The 18,908-nt window shown below is 56.4% G+C and overlaps 1 protein-coding gene across 1 annotated transcript; it reads right to left on the bottom strand.

Moving 5' to 3' along the window:
• Positions 1-5,543: 5,543 nt before the first annotated feature.
• LOC118989405 (histone-lysine N-methyltransferase SETMAR) lies at positions 5,544-14,612 on the bottom strand. Its single transcript, XM_037049542.1, has 3 exons — positions 14,509-14,612; positions 13,742-14,009; positions 5,544-9,722 (listed from the first exon to the last, which is right to left on the bottom strand). Exons 2-3 carry the CDS (start codon positions 13,856-13,858, stop codon positions 8,850-8,852), a joined length of 990 nt encoding a protein of 329 aa, XP_036905437.1. The 5' UTR covers positions 13,859-14,009; positions 14,509-14,612; the 3' UTR covers positions 5,544-8,849.
• Positions 14,613-18,908: the final 4,296 nt, after the last annotated feature.

Below are 18,908 nucleotides of genomic sequence, written 5' to 3'. Positions count from 1 at the left end.
GCCTTCGCTGTCTTGTTCCCCCTGCCCCCTTGTGTTTTATGGTAAGGAAATAACCGGGGATGTGATGTGTTTGCTGGAAAACCTCCCTGTCCGTTGGCTACGTGATAGCTTCGACAGTGAGCCGTTTGTGGGGATTTTTATTCCAAAGAGCAGTCTCTCCTGCCGGGGGCCTCCCTGCGCCCCAGGGCAGGAGGGGACATCAAGGGCGGTCCTGTAAACCCTTGCTGCAGGAGAGCCCCCTGTGTTAGAGGGATGGCTTTCCAGCAGGGGTCCCCGTTGTCAGGGTCTCGTCCTGGCCCCCCAGGCCCCCGGAGACATGCCTACCTGTCATTGGAAAGAAGTGGCCTGCCTTTGTGTTGGTCGTGGAGAAAGTCAGTCCGTGTCATTCAGCACGTGATTGCCACCTGGCGCCTGGCCTCCCAGCGTCCCGGTCCCGGCTGTCTTGATAAATGGCCGTGCTCCTGGGCGGTTTCATGTTTATTAATCTGCCAGTTGGTGGATGCAGACTGTTTCCCTACAAACTTCCGCCAATTGATGATTCATTCCAAGCAAAACAAACAAAAGAAGCACTTGCTTATTTGCAAAACTAATGTAGGAATAGGTGTTTTATCCTTCAAGCCCCCACTCGTCGAGCGGAGCTTCTGTCTCTCTCGTTCCTTCCCACCTGCTTACATTTGTACAGTTTTATTTTGCTGTGCATATTTCGGGTCCTCCTGTTAATGAAGGTGATGTAACACAAACATTTTGGAGTGTGTTCTGGCTTAGTCCTCAGAGTCGCATTTTGGGCGGCAGCACAGTGTCGGAAAGCGTGTGAGACAAAACCCCAACAAGCAGCCCCGTTGAGGAGCCTCCTGCAGGTCCCCAGCCGGAGAGCGTGCCCCACTGCAGACGCCTGTCGCCACACCACGGGCCATAGGTGCCCATGTGACAAGGGACTGACTGACAGGATGACCGTGTGGTCATTCCAGCCTCAGTGCCACCCACGCATTCCTGAAAGTCCTCCCCATCTGCAAAACTGCATGTGAGACACGGGACCCCGGGAGAAATAGGGCAGACGCTTAAGCTCAAGGAATTTTGTCAGCGGAGCAGGCACAAAAGCCACAGTGATCCCCGTGAAACCAGAAGCTCCGTTAAGTTTCCTGTGGCGCTGGTAGCCGGCCACATACGCTTCGCTGTGGTCCTGCCTGCCTTCTCCAGGGTGTAGGTCCCTGAAGGCATTTGCATCAAAAGTGAAAGTCTGAGGCTGCAGGCTTCCTCGTGGACCCTTTTCAAAGAGCTGTGGGTGGAGTCTCTGCTTTGTAGCCTCTGTATCTGGGCTCAGCTTTTTCGTTTGTTTGTTTTGTGAGGAGCTATTCCCTGGGGTCTGTGCCACCAGCCCTTCCTTCCTGCCACTGAAGCTGGGAGGGGTTGGGGGTCTGTGTCAGACCCACCTGGGTCCCCAGTCCCGAGCAGTGTGGATTTAGTGTTGGGGTGTGCAGATGGGCTGAGTGGGAAGTGAGTCCTTTTTCCCTTTTTAAAGCCTCGTACACATGATTAGACGGGGTGGGCTGGGGCGTGGAGGTGGCCATCAGGGTGACGTTTCCCTGTCGGGAAACATCTGCTCACATCAGCGCCTCAGACTGCGTGTGGTTCAGCTACAGCTCCGACTACAGTACGGGTCTGCACCTGTTCAGCCATTTTTTACTTTCTTCCTCCACCCACCTCCCTGTGCCTTTTTTTTTTTTTGGACAAGGCACCTGTGTTATTCCTGGGACCGACTCTTTGGGAAAATGGGGCCTGGAAGGTGCTGTTTGTTTCCGTACCTGTTGCTTGGGCCCGGCGTGCGAGGTCTCGGCTCCCTGCCACTGCACGGGCGGGGGGGCGTGGGTTTCCCCAAGCGTCCTCACGGAGAGTCCCGGGGTCAGCGCTCACCAGGCAGCGGGCCTTGCTCTGTGGGAGCCCCAGGCTCGTCCCCTTGCTACTCACCTTCTGAAGACAGACCACGGTTATCAGGCACCCTGGTGTCATCGTCTGTGGGAAGACCCACCGTTGCCTCAGTGAAAGGAGTATGAAAAACAGAACAAAACATGGACATACGGGTGTTTTCTGTTCCGAGACTTCAGGAGGTGCATGTGAGAGGCCCGTGTGGGGTTTAGTTTTTCTTTATAAAATGATACTTTGCACGCATTTCTTCCTCTTCCCCTCCTTCCATCACCTATGAACCTTACTGGTGGCAACTGTTTCTCCTGGGGCACCAACCTGCTGGCAGCTCTCGGGAAGAAACAGGAGGCGGGGGNGAGGTGCATGTGAGAGGCCCGTGTGGGGTTTAGTTTTTCTTTATAAAATGATACTTTGCACGCATTTCTTCCTCTTCCCCTCCTTCCATCACCTATGAACCTTACTGGTGGCAACTGTTTCTCCTGGGGCACCAACCTGCTGGCAGCTCTCGGGAAGAAACGGGAGGCAGGGGGTGTCCTGGCCTTCTGGGGGACAGGGGTAAGGGGTGGGGGCAGGACACGGGCCTGTGTGTGTGTGTGTGTGTGAGGTGCTGCTCTGCTGTCCCCTGGCTGCAGCGTGGCAGTGGGCCCAGCGTTGCTGGCTGTCCCAGGCCCCAGAGCACCTGGCGTCTGCGTTTCCATGGGAAGCCTCCTGAGTTTTCAGTGCAGGCGACCAGCTCCCACGCGCAAACGCGAGCACTGTGAAGGCCTCCGGAGCTGCCCCTGCAGCCAGGCTCGGCCTGGGGTGCCACCTTCAGCCTCAGTCTGGAAAAGCCGAGTTGGTGCAGCACAAAATCTTGAGTGTTTTTCTGGGGAAAAGTGACCGATGGGGTAAGTAATGTACCAGCTAGGAATGTCCAGTGTGGGGACGGGAAGGGGCTGCCCAGGGGCTTTGTCCTACCTGGAAATGCCCTCCCGACTCCCCCCCCCCCACCCCAACTCACTCATTCAACAGACTCGGGCACCTCTGCGACACCATCATGGTTCAGGTTCATTAACAGCGTTCACGACTGAGTTGGCAGAGAGATATCAGACAATGGCGGAAGTGTCGGTTTCTTGACTACCGGTTTCATTTCTACATTAAACTGAACTGTCTGATAAAAACTGCCCCAGAGCAGGCCGTGGTTTTATAGGCTCGCAGAACCCGTCGGGCTGTTAGGGAAACGAGGCCTTTATGGTTTCAAATGCCTAAAGCCCTGTGGAGACGATCGGCCCCGATGGCGCTGGCCAGAGCACCCTCTGCCCTCTCACTCGAGAGCGGAGACCACCAGAGCAGGGGTTTCATTCATTTTTTGATGAAGCAAAAGCCGTTCCAGATAACACCCAGGGAGGCTGTGTGGGAGCAGAGCCCCCCTGTGACTTGGGCCCTGTTTTGGGATCGGAAAGTTCAGGGGATCAGCACCAAGGGGGGGGGAAGAATTTCAGCTTCAGGAGGGTTCCCCTCGCCCCCAAATGGCCGTTGACCCTAGAGCCACCCCGCTGAGCCGGCGGCAGCCATCTGCCCCCACCATCTGCCCCCGTCATCTGTCATCTGCCCCCGTCATCCGCCCCAGCCGTGGGGCCGTCGTCTTTGCTGAGGAAGTGGAGACCCACCGGAGCGGCTCTTCCCCATCCTGCCGGCTGGGCCTCTCGTCTGAGTAACAGGAGGAGCCTGAAGGGGGGCAGGGGGGCAGGGTGGGGGTGCAGAACCAGCTCCGGGCTCTCGGCAGCGGAAGAGAGATAAGCCACCGAGAGAGATGAGTGTCCTTGTCAGGTGGCACTGATAAGAGGGTCACCTGCTTGTTTACTTTGGTCTTCGTGGGGGAAGGGCCCAGTCTGCTGCCGCTGCAGACACTTGCCAAAAACACCTCATTTGCTGTTCAGTGATGGGGAGGGAGCCCTCTCGTCTCACCAGTCGCTGGAACCGCCTGGAGCCACTTTGATAGAGGAAGACTCTGCCAGAGGGCTTCGCTGGGGGGGGGGGCACAGAGTGGGAGGTCCACTATTGTAGCCTCTGCTGGGGTGTGGGGGTGGGGAGGTGACAGGGAGGGGACCCCGCAGGTCCCCAGCCTCTGCCCCCTTGGAAGGTGGTGGAACCATTAAGCCCGTGAGGAAGGTCAGAGTTACTTTCATGCAGCTCTCTTCCTCCTGGTGGATTTTGTCTTCACTTGTGGTTTCGTTCCCCTCTTGTCTCAGGAAAGTCGGATGGAGAGTGTTCGCACGGTGCCCAGGTGACATGTCTGCGGGGGCTGAACCGGGGCTGACCATCCGGGTGACTTCCCACTGCACCAGCACATCTTCGGTGTGCCCTGAGTTTGGGGTGGGGCGGGGTGGGGGGAAGAGGGGAGAAGGGGCATGGAGGGTGGTGGTGGGGTGCATTCCAGGTCAAGAACACGGGCTCTGGGACCAGGCGGCCTCAGTCTCAGTCCTTGTCTGACCACGTGCCAGCACTGTGGCTTTGGCCACTTACTGCCCCCCGTCTGCTGCTGCGGTTTTGGGAATTATGTGGAAATACTTCTACAAAAGGCAGAATCGAGGCGGGCAGGTAGCGATCGTCAGTGTAGAACAGCCTGTGTGTAAGATGCCGGCCTGCTTCATCACGTGCATTCCGAACTTCGAAAGGCGGTGCCGCCATGAATCTGGTCGTGCTGGCGAGGCAGCCAAGGTTAGTGCTCAGGTCCTAGGCTTCTCAAAAGCCCTGCTCCGCCACCCCCGCGACCCACCCCCAACGTACCGCTTCTTTTTGTGAAATGATTGTCTTCATAAAGAGGGGGAATTCTTAGGGGCCAGGTGGGGAAGGCCTGGTAAATGGGAAATACTGAAGCTTGGAAGGCGCTTTATCGGCACATTTGCACCAGGCTCAGACCCTGGGGAAGAGGATCCCTGCCGAGCACGACTGGGTGGTGTGTGAAGAATGGGGAAAAAGTGTCCTGCACGGGGCTCGGGCTCGTTAAATAGCGTCTGAGAAGCACCGGGAGGGCCTCCCGGTCTCTGTGGAACGGGCTGCAGGTCCTCGCCCTCTGTCCCTGCCGCTCTCTGAGCGCTGCAGACTCGCTGAGAGCTGGGCGCTGCGGCGGAGGTGCCATTTAGGGCAGCTCCCCAGGCAGCCGTCGTCCCTGTTCCAGAACATTTGTGGATGTTCGGATCGGTGCGGAGGAAAACACTGCATTCCCTTTGGCGACGTTATCCTTATTACCGAGACCTTTAGCTGCAGGACATATTCTCAAGCCAGAGGCTGAGTCAGAGCGACCATCGCCTTGGGCTGCCAGCTCTGGGCAGTCTCTGCCGGAGCCGCCCTGCGCCTCCAGCCTCCGAACGGTTTTTTCCCTGAAATGGCACCTGGAATGGTTTTGTGTCCCCCTCTAGTGGCCAGGTCGCTTTTTGCGGCTCTGTACCCGTGATCCCTGGAGTTGAAGAACCCCTGTCCAGGGGCACCGCGGACTTGGGAAGGCTCCCGGAGAAAGCGGTCCCGAGTGCGTCAGCTCCAGTCCCCGGGTGTGTCAAGAGCGGGTGGAGCTGCGGATGCGACCTGCAGAGGGAGAGGAGGCCCGGGCGCGGCCTGTGTTCGCGCTCCGATTATTTTCTGCCTCTCCACCGCCTTTATTAACAGTTATTACTAACAACTGTCAAGCATCATTACCAAACCCTTGGTTTTTTAATTGTAAGAACAATGAAATACATAAGGTAAAACTAGAAACTCCAGAGTGCATGCCGACTGTCCCTGGAAGCCCTTCATTCTGGGACTTCTGTCTGCTCCCAGATCTTTGCCAGCAGGTACCGACTCTCGCCAGTTGGTGCATCGTCCCAGACTTTTCCTGTGCGTTCGCAGACATATGTTACACACGTGCATATTGATACACAATGCAGATCATGTATAAATGTACACACAGGCACACAGCCACGGAGCAAATTGCTCTTTCCAAATAGAGGAAGGAGCTGCCCGCGAGGGCCAGCAGGGGGCGGCAGTCACAGCGCCCTCTGGCGGCCCCGCCACGGCAGGCTCTCCCTCGGCCTCACGCAGCCCGCGGACGCCTCCCAGGTCGGTGCTCACACCCACAGCCCGGCCCGGTTTCTGTAACGGTTGCCCGGAGTCACCTGCATATTGCCTGGTCTGGAGGCCGGTGGATTAACGATTGTGGTCCCACAGGAATGTATATACTGATATGTATTATAGATGATGTATACATTAAAATATGCATGTGTATATGTGTGCATACTTTAGAAGCTGTGGCGGGAGTGCCTCGCTCCCAGTCGGGGCACATCTTCCCTGCGGGGACCCATCCGGAAGAAACCAGGCTGCTCCGAGAGTCAGAGAGGGAGGAGCCAGGGCCTGGGCGGACAGCAAGGTGTTTCTGCGCAGGAGCACCCGTGCGGGACTGGGGGAGGGGGCTGTCCTGCCCACCGGAAACACCCAGGGTCAGGCAGGGGAGGAAGGAGAGGGCTGAGGTCCAAACAGGCCAAGGCAACACCTTAGGAGAGAATCCTGAATGCAATGGACATGTGTTCGAAGTGATGGTCGACCGGCGTGCAGTCGCTCACCGAACTCGGGAGAGACGGACGGACACAGTGAGAACTTCAGCGGAGAGAGAAGCAGCGCAGGGAGCGTCCCACGCACGTCGCAGAGCCGAAGGCCACGGGAGCAGCACCGAGATGCACTGGCAGGTTCAATGTCCAGCTGAAGCTGAAGCGGGGATCGGTGACCTGGAGGACTGAGCAGTGGGACGCTCCCAAACAGGCTGAGAAAAGCATTTCGGACGGCGAAGGGAGCTCGAGGGACCTATCGCACAACATCGAGAGGAATGATGTGGGTTATTTTCAGATGTTATTGTTTAGGAATATTCCAGTAAACCTGTGTGTACCTACTCACATCTTTGCCAGCTTACGCAGAAGTGTCTGCAGGTAAATTCCTGGGGGTCTAACCCCTGCAGCGAAGCATATGGTCATTTTAGTTTGTGACGGATGTGGACAGCCTTCCAAAAAGGCTATGCCAATTTACATTGCTCCACAGAGCGAATTGGCAGCTTTTCAGTTTTTGATTTTAATTCTAAAATGAGTCTGAGAACAGCCATGGCAGCTTGGCACAGGGAGGCGCACTCCGGCCTCTGTGGCTGGGATACAGCCCTGGGGGTGCCAGTGGGCCCCGCCCCGATGGCACGTGACAGCAGCCGCAGGCGCGAGTCGCTGGTAAGGAAATCAGCCTTCCCGGTCGACTCTTCCCCTCCCCCGCCCTGCCCACAACCCACGGTGGCCTGGAAGCCACCTGTAATTACCACTTATTTTTGTCCTTGTGGGGAGGTCTGGAGCCCCCCCCCCCCAAGCTAAGAATTCTGACTCCCTGTGTGTGTCTTGGTTGGGGATGCTTCTGACCTCACGTGCCTGCGAAGTTTAAAAATTGTAGCCCAAAGGCCAGGAGCCCAGTGAGGCTTCAATGAGGCTTCAATGAGGCTCAGGACTGGGTGCGTCTCAAGAGTCCCCCGTCCTCCTGAGCACCGGGACCTGTTGCTGGCTGGGGCCTTCAGTGAGCTCATCTGCAAGGGCAGGGTTTGAGTGACGTGAGTTCTCTGCAGAAGAGGAGGAGAGCGGGGCTGTCAGGCCCGTTCTGCCTGCAGACGTGGGCGGGGCTGCGTGGGCTGGCGGGGCTGCTTCCGAGAGTCCCCGTGTGTCTCGGGCCATTCCTGTGGGGGCTGCTTCCGCTGCTGTGGGCTCTATTCCCTGACTCCCTTTCGGAACGGCACCCCAGCAGCTGGGCAGGAGGCGAGGCTGAAGTAGGGGCAGGCCGCCCTGGGCACAGGCCTGCGGCGGACCCTCAGTTCACATTCCTCAAGGACCCCTTCCCTCTAGGCGGCCGTCCCGGGATCCCCAGGGTCCCGGGTGAAGTGCCCAAAGGCGACGCTGGCTGAATAAAACTAAGGAGCAGCCCGTGCGCTGCTGCCCCCTTACCGCGGCAGCAGCAACAGAAGCTGACCGAGTCCCGGAACACCGAAGCCACAGCGGGTCTCTAGTTCGCCGTAACTCTTGGCCCTGTGACCTGAGCTTCTGGCGTGTGTGGGAACTGGGGACCTGAAGCCCCTGGCTTGCAGCTTCCTTGGGGCGTGTGGCCTTTGGGTTACCCTTGGCTCCTGCTTTCTCTGGTGGGACCGTGGGCTTTGCACTGGGAGCTTGGAACTTGGGAACTTCCACGTCCCACAGTGCCCGTAGGACTCTCAGAATCGGGCTGGCTTTGTAGCAAGGGCCCCATTACTACTCACTGCGTGTTTGTCCTCTGAGGGGCGCTGTGTATTTATGAGCACGCCCACGCTGCAGTGGAGGGTCCCAACTGAGTCTTCTGTGTTAAGAGAAAAGTGGGCGGAGCATTTGATGTTCCCGGGCGGTGTTGGGGGCGGGGAAGGGGGTGATAAGCAAGGTGTGTGTGATCGGCCCCCAAACCAGAGGCAGCAAGCGGGGGTGACACGAATCCGGACGATGGAACTTGAAAGCGCGGGGCCTGCTGGTGCTAGGGGCTGAGTGCACTCAAGAAGATATTAATTAATTTAACTTATTAAATAACACTGCAGTGTGGGGCCCAAAAGAGTCTTTTAGCTTTTTAAGGGTCTAACAAACCTCCATAAATAACCCGTTTTTGCAACGGCCTTGCTTTGAAGAAGGAGCCGACAGACGCCCACCCTCCAGGAGCTAGTCTGGGGCACGAAGAGCCCGTTCCCGTGGGGGCCGTGGCCGGCCTGTGGGGTGTTCACGTCACTGCCGCGGGAAGACGTGAGCTTGTGCGGAGACCCGATGTGCACCGCGAACATTCCACAGTCGCGCCCTCTTGTGACTTTAGGTTGTGTGCCTGGCGGGACCACCTAGAGTTTTCTGGGTGGAAGCGGCCACGCCCTTCCTCCATTCCTGTAGAGGTCACTGGGAGGGAACCACTGGGGCCGCCCCCTCACGCCCTCCTGCCTGGGGAGGGCAGGGGCGTGTCTCCTGCGCTTGCCCTGCCTGACCCATGCCCGGTGGTTCTGGGGCCAGGAACAGAGACCCGTCAAAGGGCAGGAGGGCGGAGCACTCTCTGGAGCCGCAGTAACAAGGTTTTCTTGGTTTCCCGGCATCGGGCCTTCCTCCGTCTTCACCATCCGTGGGGTTCAGAAATCTTCCCGAATAGTCATAAGACAGCTCTTCTCCGGGCCAGATGTCCTTGGCTGCAAACAGCGCCAGCCTTGGCACCATCGAGTCCACCCGGACAGGCACCATGAGCAGGTTGGGCTCGCAGGAGTGGTTCAGGAACCGCCCCACGTTTCCGATCCGTGCAGGGTCCACAAATGTCTCCATCACCGGCCCGCTGCAGACGTGCTCCCGGACGGCTATGATGTAATTCGCGTCGAGTGGGGTTTGCATCCGAATTCTTCTCCGTGCTTCCGAGGGCCCCAACACCTCGCCGGCGTACTCGCAGACAAAGCGGCCTCTCGCAATGAACTCCAGCGTGCGCAGCCCCCAGCCCTTGCGACGCGTCCTGAACACCTGCAGGCGGAGCTCCACGCCCCGCTGGACCACTCGGTTGGCGCAGCGCTCGGGGCAGGGGCACAGGGCGTTGCACTCGAAGACCGGCTGCGCGCACCCGGCTGCAGAGCCCAGGGCTCTGAGGCGCGCGTCCGCGTCGTAGTTCTCCGCGTGCCGGAGGCAGGAGCAGGAGCCGGGGAGGCAGGGGTGGTGCAGGCAGAGGCACCCGGGGAAGGTGATCTCAGTGGGGTCCGTGTCCGCGCCGGGCCCAGCCACGTGCTGGGGAGTGTACTGCAAAACCGGAGACAGCGTGACAGCGGGCGGGCGGCGTCCCTCCAGGACCTAACGAGCAGTGTGGGGGTCACTACTTCGTACTCTACACGGTACGAACAGACCAAAGGACTAACAGGCACAGCAGGTTAAAATACTGTCTGAAAACATGACTCTCCAATTTAAAAAGTTTTCAAATTCAGTGGTTTCATTTTAGGTATGGGAAGAACAAGAAAAACAATTTTTTAAACCAGAAACTGAACGTTTTGGAACCCATGTTGCTTCCCTGGGCCTTGGATGTCGGGAGCTCAGCTGAATTTGGGCTTTGGACGCAGTTACGCGTCTGTCCGTGGCTTTTGGTCTTTTATGTTTCTCTATAACAGATGCGTGTGTGCAGGGGTGTGTGTGTGTGTGTGTGTGTGTGTATTTCCGTTGTGAGTCACCTCATATCCTTTTTGGAGATAAAGTCAGGATGAGAAAGAAATCAATGAAAAACGGCCTTGGGAATGTCTTCAATTGATTTTTTCAAGGAACTTTTAAATTCAAAGAATGTCTAAATTCTTAGATATTCTCTGATGTTTTAAAGACACTTTACAGTTGCACTCGAATCTTCACAATGGTAGAAACAGGCACTCGGCCAAGAAATTGCAGACGGAAACCAAAGATTGTACTTGTTGCCTAGATATTAATAGACACTTAAATTTACTGTAGAATATACGTGCAAAGAAATCCACTTAGTCGGCGAGAAAGGGAGAATATGAAAGTTTCTCGGTCTTCTAAGTGCACCCGCATCTTCAGGATTCCACATTTATGAGCTGTGACAGAGACAGGAAGAGGTCCCGAGTGTCTGTGCGAAGCCTGGTCTCCGGCGACTTCCTGGGCCCAGTGGCCCTCTGTCCTCGGTGCCGGCACCTCACACTTGTCCCGCAGCAGCTGCCTTCCGTTCTGGATGCTCTGCCTAGGCTTCGTGTTCCCCAAACACTTGCCTTCTGTCTCACGGGCTGTGAAGGAGTGGAGAGGTGTACACACACCCACGCACAAAGCTCGCTCTAGCGGCCGGCCCCCGAGGGCTCACCGTGAACTGTGCAGGCTCTCTAAGGGGGGTGAAAAGCCAGGTCTGGGGTTAAACTTCTTGGATTCAGACATACACCAAAATCATGACTAGGAAACCGTACGGTTACACCCCACTTCCCAGCCTCCATCACCTGCCCAGCTCCATGGGGGGCACGGAGAGCTGGCCCAGCCCAGACTCACCTCATTCACCCACAGACACAGCCTGCTGCCCCGTATATGACATGCTGGGACTTTGGAAGAAGCACTTGGAAATGTACAAAAGGGGGCATTTTAAAAATCACCTTTAGTATCGTCGTAACATAGGTTCTACTTTTTCCTGGTTTGTGTCAAAGTGTGAAACGGATCACGTGAGAGTTGCGAACAAAGCAGAATGCTCAGTGCACAGCGAGCGATGCACTGGAAACCAGATCCTTGAAGATCTGGGTAGAGATTTCAGGTTTCTGTCAGAAGACATAAGAGGATTAAAAAAATAAACCATGGTCACCCCAGAAACCAAAATGGAGACAGGAGACAGCATGTCGAAGAGCAAATATACCCCCTTGGCTCTTCCCACACCCTATTTCTCCCTTCTCTGAACTGACCTGCTCTTAAGCATGAACTTCAGGATCCAAGTGGCATAGACTGCAGGGCTCTCTGGTTGTATTAGATGTGGGGGCCTTGACTTTCAAACAAATCTGTGTCTCAGGGAAAGGCATGGTCATGAGGCTTGGGGGGTGGCATGATCAGGGGGTCAGGCATGCAGCAGGTGACCAGGAACTATTTTTTCATTGCTTGATTGAAGCTCTTGATAACTTCTGGTCGGAGGTCTGACTTTCCTGAGTCGCATTCTGTGCTGAGACCCCCGACTACGAAGTACGACTCCACAGTACCCTGAGCTGCAAACCTGGCCTTTGCTTTGAGTTTTAAGGAAGTGCTGGGAAAATCTTCATTCCTTTTTTGGTTGTTTGAAACATCAGCTATAAGAATCTTTGTACTTGGCCTCCAGCCCCATGAGTTTGTTTTTGCTCCAAACAGCTATTAGGAGACTGTGCACCAGCCGGATAATTCTTTTCAAGGCCAAGTTAAGATCTTAAAACGGATGTTTGAAGCTGGTTTTAGGAACCCGAAAAATGGCTAGATCCAACTCTTAGTTCAAGAAAATCAATTAGTTTTTCTTCTACTTAGGTTTCGGTTCCCAATGCACTATGACATGCTTGTTTCCAATCTGAGCACTTGAATGTTCTTTTGCCTTCTCATGCAGTACTCAGAAGCAAACTAGACACAAAGTTATTTTTAACCGGAGTTTTTCATGCCTGAATTCTTATGTGTACATGTGCCTGTGAAGGCAGGGTTTGGGGCCAGCAAGCTGTCTTGACCTTTAGAAGACTGGTTTTTGTGCTCCATGAATATATGCAGGCAAACTAGTTGAAGGCGCTTTTGGGCTTGTCATTTAAATGTTTGTCATGCTTTATCTTCTTGGTGGAACTGTAAGCTCCTGGAGGAAAGGATCGTGTCTCCTTTCTGTGACTCTCAGTCTGACCAGAGCCATGCAGTGCCAGGTGGCTGGAGCACTGTGGGGCTGAGTCTGTCTCCTGATTTCCATTCATGCCCATCAGCTGCAGGTGTAAGGATAAATCACAAGGCTTGCTCCCCCCTCCCCCTGCCACCATTTATAGCAATGAAGTGCCTTCAGCTCTCTATTGTAAACTCATGGGCAAGAATTGTGTGTCAGTTTTATATGCCCAGCGTACCAGGTGCCTGGCCCCTTACAGGCACTCAGTTATCTGTTGAATGAAGAAAACACATCATCAGTGTTTCTGACTGGGCAGCCTGCATGTTTGGTTATGAATAAGCTTTTAGGGACCAGTGTTTAATATGGTGCCAACCAACCTTATCGTAACTGTAAGTGCCTAAGGTAGCTGGAGGGAAAACAGCCATTTCTGCTATTGACATCCTGCTCTGCTCTCTGGAAACTGCCACTGAGCCTGCTGTCACTTGATCCTCAACCCCAGGAAGCAGGGAGGCCAGACAGGGTTCTGTATTGATAACGGATGTGACAGGGCTACACGTTGTTACATTGTTTTCCTTTTGCGAAGGAAGAAACAGGATCCGAGAAACAGCTGGGAGGCTAAGCCCTGACCCTAGCCCTCCTACCGCCAGGTCCAGGGCTCTGTCCACTCCAACATCCTGGTCTTCTTACCATTATTTTCTTTTTTGGCCATTCCTTATTCCTTAGGCAACATGCAGGCCACGGTCAGAGGGGCGAGAAGGGCAGAAAGGGCTCTGAGGCAGTAATAGTCGTGAATGATTACTGAGTTATTTCAGCAAACCAGGAGCAGTATTTCCCTTGCAATGCTCCAAGCAACCTGGGAGAGAGGTACCATTATTCTGACTGTGCACGGGAGGGCTCTAAGGCTTAGCTGAGGCTAGTTAATTTTTGCCCAGAACTCATAGCACAGGGGAGACTCAGCTAAGTCTGATTCAAGGGGCCAGGATTTTAACCTCAACACTTGCCTGAGGTCCGTTAACAGGACCTATGCCTCACCTTACATATGACACAGTGAGTTCTGGGGACAAAATGCGGACAGAAAGTCAGGTTCTCGGGCTCTTTCTGGGGGACCTCATGACACCTTCGCTTCTGCACTTCAGGGCACCGCCAGTCTACAGGCAGGAAAGAGGAATACTCTCGTTAAGGTCACTGTGGAATGTCAACAGAAAAAGACCAAGACCTCTGCTTCTGAGAGCTATTCCTGCCCGCAAACTGCTGTGCGAGGGGGTAAAAAAGTCAAGAAGTTTGGAGAGCCTGGCGCAAGAGAGGTATCCGCAAAAGTGCGACCACGAACTTTTGGCTGCACGAACAGCACTTGCCACAGTGTAATCCCGCCCCCTATTTTCAGCGCAGCGCCGTGGCCGTCAAGCCCCGCCTCATGGAGGAGGGTGGGTCCCCGCACGCGCCGCTCTCTGGGAGGCCAAGCCCCGCCCCCTACCTGGAAAGGCTCTGGCACCGCCCCCGGGGGCCACACGCTCACTGGCACGTTCTCCAGGCCGCAGGCGATGTCCAGGGGCTCCAAGGGGGCTTCAGGCTCCTCCTCAGACGCGGCCATCCCGCAAAGCTGCTCCGCCCCGGCACGGGGGGCCTGCGCCCAAAGGAGTCGGAGCCTCGCGGAGCCTGCTGGGAGTCGTGGTCCCGCAGCCCCACTGCCTCATGGGATCTGTAGTTTTCTGTCACAAGTAGCTTGTGAAGTCAAACTCCCCCTTGGTTTTGAGCCAAATGCACAACAAATAATAGCAAACCGTTAAGGTACGGACAGAGCTTTGGGGACACAGAATGAAGTGCTTGAGGTTTTCCCGTGGGCCTCAGGGCGGGCTTCAGAGGCGAAGTCGGAGGGCCCCGAGGTTTGAGGTGGGCGGGGCGGGGCGGGGCCGCACCCCGGGGCGCCCGAACACCCGGAACCGGCGAGGCAGTTGGGCGACGCGCGCCGGGGCTCGCGCTCGGGCGGCGGAACGGCCTGGTCCGGCCCGTCCGGGAAGGAGGCGTGCGCGCCCTGTCGTCCCGCCGGAGGCAGTGTCGCGGGGACGCGGGGTCCGGGGACGGGGTTTGGGGACGGAGTCCGGCCTCCCAGAGCGCCGCCCCGCGGCCCCGCTGCTCCGGCCGGAAGCCGCTCTCCTCGCAGCGCCCCGGGTCCCTTCCTGCTCCCCGCGCCGCCGCCTCCCCGCGGGGCGTCGGGTGGCCCCCGGCCGGACCCTTGCTCACCTCTGGCCCCCTCAGTGACCGCCCCCGCGGCCTCGGACCCTGTCCTGGAGCACTGGGGGCCCACCCTGCGGCCCCGACGGTTCTCGGGCACTTCCGCCTCCTGACCCTCAGGCGCCCCCAGCTCCGTCCGGGGGACCGGCCGCTCTGACTCCACGCATCTCCCCTTTCCCCACCGTAAGCCGGGCAGAGACTCCTCCCGGGTCCCGGGGTGCCGGGGCCTCCCCTGCAGCCCTCCCGCCCTCGCCGAGAACGCGGAGCGAGTCCGGTGGATTCTCCTCTCCTAACGCTGTTCGTTTTCGTTGCTCCTTACTTAGTCTCTCCTCTACTGCTTGGACTCTTGAAATAATTTTATTTTTGAGGTCACACCGTCCCCATGCCCCCCACGTTCCCTTACTGCTGCTGTCACTAAGAACTTGGGAGGATGCACGTGCCGAGACCAGGCTCCCGTTGCTTGAAACCCTGCGTGTCCCTGCCTGTCTCTCCTTCTGTGTCCTCGTGAGCCCATCTTTCTGGGCTCCTGCTCTGTTCACCGTTTTTCTCCACAAGCCGTGGCCCTGGGTCTCCTGGCCTTTGTTGGTGCTGCACTTAGGTCTCCCTGCCTGGTGTCCGGTGTCCAGCAGCACAGTAACCCTTTGCTCCATGCTCCCATGTCCTTCGGTCAGCCACTCCGCGCCGTTTACTCCCCAGCAAAACCCAATGAAGTCATTAAAATGGTACAGGGGAGGAGACAGGGAGAGGGAGGGAGAGACACATTCATTCGAACTTAAATCACTTTGGTACATTCATTTGCAAGTGGTATGATGCAGGGCCCAGGCCTCTAGCCGCTGTTTTGTGTGAGTGACTCTGCTGATGGAGTCCCAGTCCCGGTATCCTCAAAGTGGAGCAGGAACGGAAAAGACGAGGCCATTGTCACCACCTAGTCCCCACCCCAGTGCTTCAGTGATGTGCACATTTTCTTGCATGGACTTCAGTGACGGAACATTTTTCAGTGCCCTGTGGCTTTTCCCCCTGAATCCAGAGAGATTCACTTGGTTTTCCTGGAGGCGGGATGGTGGGGGGACTCTCCCCACGTCGTTCTTCATCGAGTCCCCAGGTGAATCATAACAAGGCACGCCTGTTGTCGGCAGTGCCTCAGCGCAGGCTGCTATACGGGACACCACAAGCTGGGTGGCCCCAACAGAAACACCGAGTTCTCACAACACTGGGGGCCGGCAGCCTGGGGTCGGGGTGACCGCTGGCTGGGGCTTGGAGGGTCCCCTCCTCCCGGTTGGCAGACAGCTGCCTCTCCTTTATCTGTTCGTGGGGAAGGCAGGAGCCAGTGAGTGCTCTTCCTCTCCTGATGAGGACACCCATCCCATCTTGGGCACCCCCCATGACCTAGTGACCTTCCAAAGGCCCCAGTGCCAAACACCATGGTGGCAGGGCATGGACACGTGAACTGCAGAGGGTCGCTGTCAGCTGTAGTCAATGTCTCCAACCGTGTGGAGACACGCCCAGGTCAGGCTTATCCTGCGTCTGTGGGCAGTAGTGGTTTGGATCTGTGTGAAATGCACGTGTCTGGTGGGAAACCCGTTCTTGGGAGCGGGTGTGGAGGGAAGATAGGACATGGGGCGACACGCCTGAGTTCCCAGCTCTCCTTGGCTGGCCTCTGACCTTGGGCGCCACTAGCTGACCTTCAGCGGGTTACCACTGTGGGTCAGACACTGTTTAAGAACGTTACGTGCAGCCATTCACTTAATTTCCACCATAAGCTGCTTGAGACCTTCCGCGCTGGCCACCAAGGGCCGTTTGGTTTCAGCTGCATCTGCAGACTCACAGGGCCCCGAGAGCCCATGCGTGGCGTTCCGGTCACCGGCAAGGCCACAGCCCGCCAGCAGGGGGCTCCAGGTGTCCTGCGGGATGACAGGCAGCAGGCCCCAAGGCTGCCCCGTGGCCTCCGTCTTCCCAGAGGATGGCCCACATTCGAGGAGCAGAGGTGCTCACGAGGAGGTGTGGGGGCGTGCTGCGTGGGAAGTCGCACACCCGTGGGAGCCGTGGGCCTGAGGGTCGTCACCCAGCGATCGTGTTACCAGACGTGCCGAGCACGGGCCCTTCCAGAGGAGAGAGCCGCTGGCGCAGCGCTGCAGGCTGCAGCGTCATTCAGGGGCCCCGCGAGGAGGGTCGGGGGAAGCACTGTGGAGCTTCGGCAGAGGGCGACGTCGCTGCTGGCTGGGGAGACGGCAGAGCTGGTCCGGGAGGGGCCCTTTGCCACGGCCTGGAGGGATGGACAGGGTTTCGGGGGACAAGGGGAGGGCGTTCCAGGCAGAAGCAGCAGCAGAAGGACGGGAACCGAGATGGAGGTGTGCACACAGCTGAAAGTGTCATTTCAGCCCTGCTGCAGCTCGGGGTCGCCTCAGTTTTCAGGAATTGCAAGGATGAAGGATTCCGCAGACATCCGGAGAGCACGCCGTCCTCTCAGGTGAAGAGAGGTGTTTGGGCACCGGTCGCATGCCCAGTGCCGCGTTCGCCAGTCTGGCCGCCGTGCCTGTTGGGAAGACAGGGTGCCCGAGGAGTCCCTCCGGGCCAGCCAGCCCCGGCACACCCCCGTTCACGAGGACCGAGAGTCATGTGAAGGAGCATCACTGGGGTGGCGAGGAGCGCCGCGCTCTGGACTAGCGGGTCACCGTGCTGCCTGCGTTCCTTGGCTCGTGCTTGTCGCATTGTCTGCCCTTTGGGGAAATGTTTGGAAGGATCCACTTTATTTTATTTTATTTTTTCTGCACAGTAATGATACTCCCAGAATGAGAACTTCAGTTCATATCAGACCTTCAGTTTAATTTCTTCTTTCTTGCTGGCAAAAAAAGTCTGAAAGTATTTTACACAGTGTGAGATTACAAGTAGGAGCGGGCGTCTGCAGGCCTGCAGAACCAGCGTGCAGAGTGAGGCAGTCAGACGTGCGTGCCCCCCCCACCCCCGCCCCGGCCGCAGCCCCCAGGCCCCCGTTGTCTCCTCTCTGGGCTCTGCTCTGCCCTGGCCAGGAGTCTGGCTGCTTGCAGTCTGTCCTGAGAGCCGTCCAGACTACACAGTGGAAAACACGTCTCCGTGGACGTCAACGTGGTGTCCAAACTGCCTGCTGTAAATAAGCGTTGGACCTGAATGTTATGTGAAGCAGTCACATTTCCTTCGGCCTTTTCACTGGCAGAACAGGAACTAATTTGATCAGTAATAAAAAAAATCAAAGAGAAAAAGCAATACGGTAAAACTCTAACATTCCACAGGTTCAGTTACCTTTGGCTGAATGACGGGTGTGACTACATGATGTTGCCATTTTTTAAAACAAAAATGTCCTTAAATTGTAATGTTTTTCTGTTTCTTGCTTTTTTCCTTGGCCGGGGTTTTCAGTGAAGCTCTGCACGATTCTGTTCGGAAGCTGTGCTTTCACCAAAGTCTCACTGGCGCGATTGAGCTTCGTCCAGGAACACGTCACAGCCAGTGAGCAGAGGTCGTGTGTTTGTTAGAGTGACGGTGGCATGATGAGGGTGGTCGGGGACACCTCAGCTCTCAGGGATGGCTGTCGCTGCTCCTATCAAGTGGGCACAGTGCGAGCGCCGCGTCCTGTAAAGAACCCTGCATGAAGGGCGTCTTTTTGCAGAGAACCAAGCGTGGGGGTTGGTGCTGTTGGGGTTTCAGGCCGCCCGGTTGACTGTTTCTCTTCCGATAACAGGCCAGCCCTCGGGGGCCCATCACATGGGGTGAGCTCAGGAACAGCCCTGAGTGTTACACAGCCCCCCCAGCCTTGGTCAGTCTGTCGATGCCCTTGACCCCTGGATGCACACCGGGCCAAACTAGGCCAATCCGAGTCTCTAGATGAGTAGTTGAGGCCAAAGAGCAGCTCGACGCCGTGCATGTGATGTGGGAGCTGAGAGGCAGGTCTGTTTGGCAGACGGATGGAGGAGCAGGGCGGGGTCAGTCTTCTGAGGGCAAAGTGGGACAGGTGACAGGGAGCGAGGGCTTCGTAGTCATGACACCTGCCCATTTTCGGCTCCGATCCCTCTTTGACTCAATGACATATTTGTGTTCTTGTAAGAAAAATTACCCTTGGGTTTAGGTTAAGTCAGTGTGATTTCTGTTCTTCAGTCAGAGAATTTTGACAGGTGAAAATGATGGAATTATTACCATTATTATTATTAGAAAGTGTGGGCTGGATAATCAGCTACTGTGCAGAGTTACTTGATGTCTATGAATTTTTGTTCCTTTTAAAAGTTGGTAAGTTGTATGTCTTTTTAAAAGTTGGTAAGGTTTTTTTTTTAGCATTTTTCCTTCTAATGTGTCTTTGCTAATAATGCTTCCTCAAGATAATAGGAAGACTCCCTGGCTGGTCTGGCTTAGTGGATTGAGCAATGGTCTGCAAACCAAAGGGT

This window comes from Sturnira hondurensis, unplaced genomic scaffold (assembly GCF_014824575.4).
Source record: "Sturnira hondurensis isolate 20B ecotype Veracruz unplaced genomic scaffold, ASM1482457v3 Scaffold0006496, whole genome shotgun sequence".
Lineage (NCBI taxonomy): Eukaryota > Metazoa > Chordata > Mammalia > Chiroptera > Phyllostomidae > Sturnira > Sturnira hondurensis.
The sequence above is the reverse complement of the archived record's forward strand: the minus strand, read 5'-3'. Positions and strand labels throughout refer to the sequence as shown.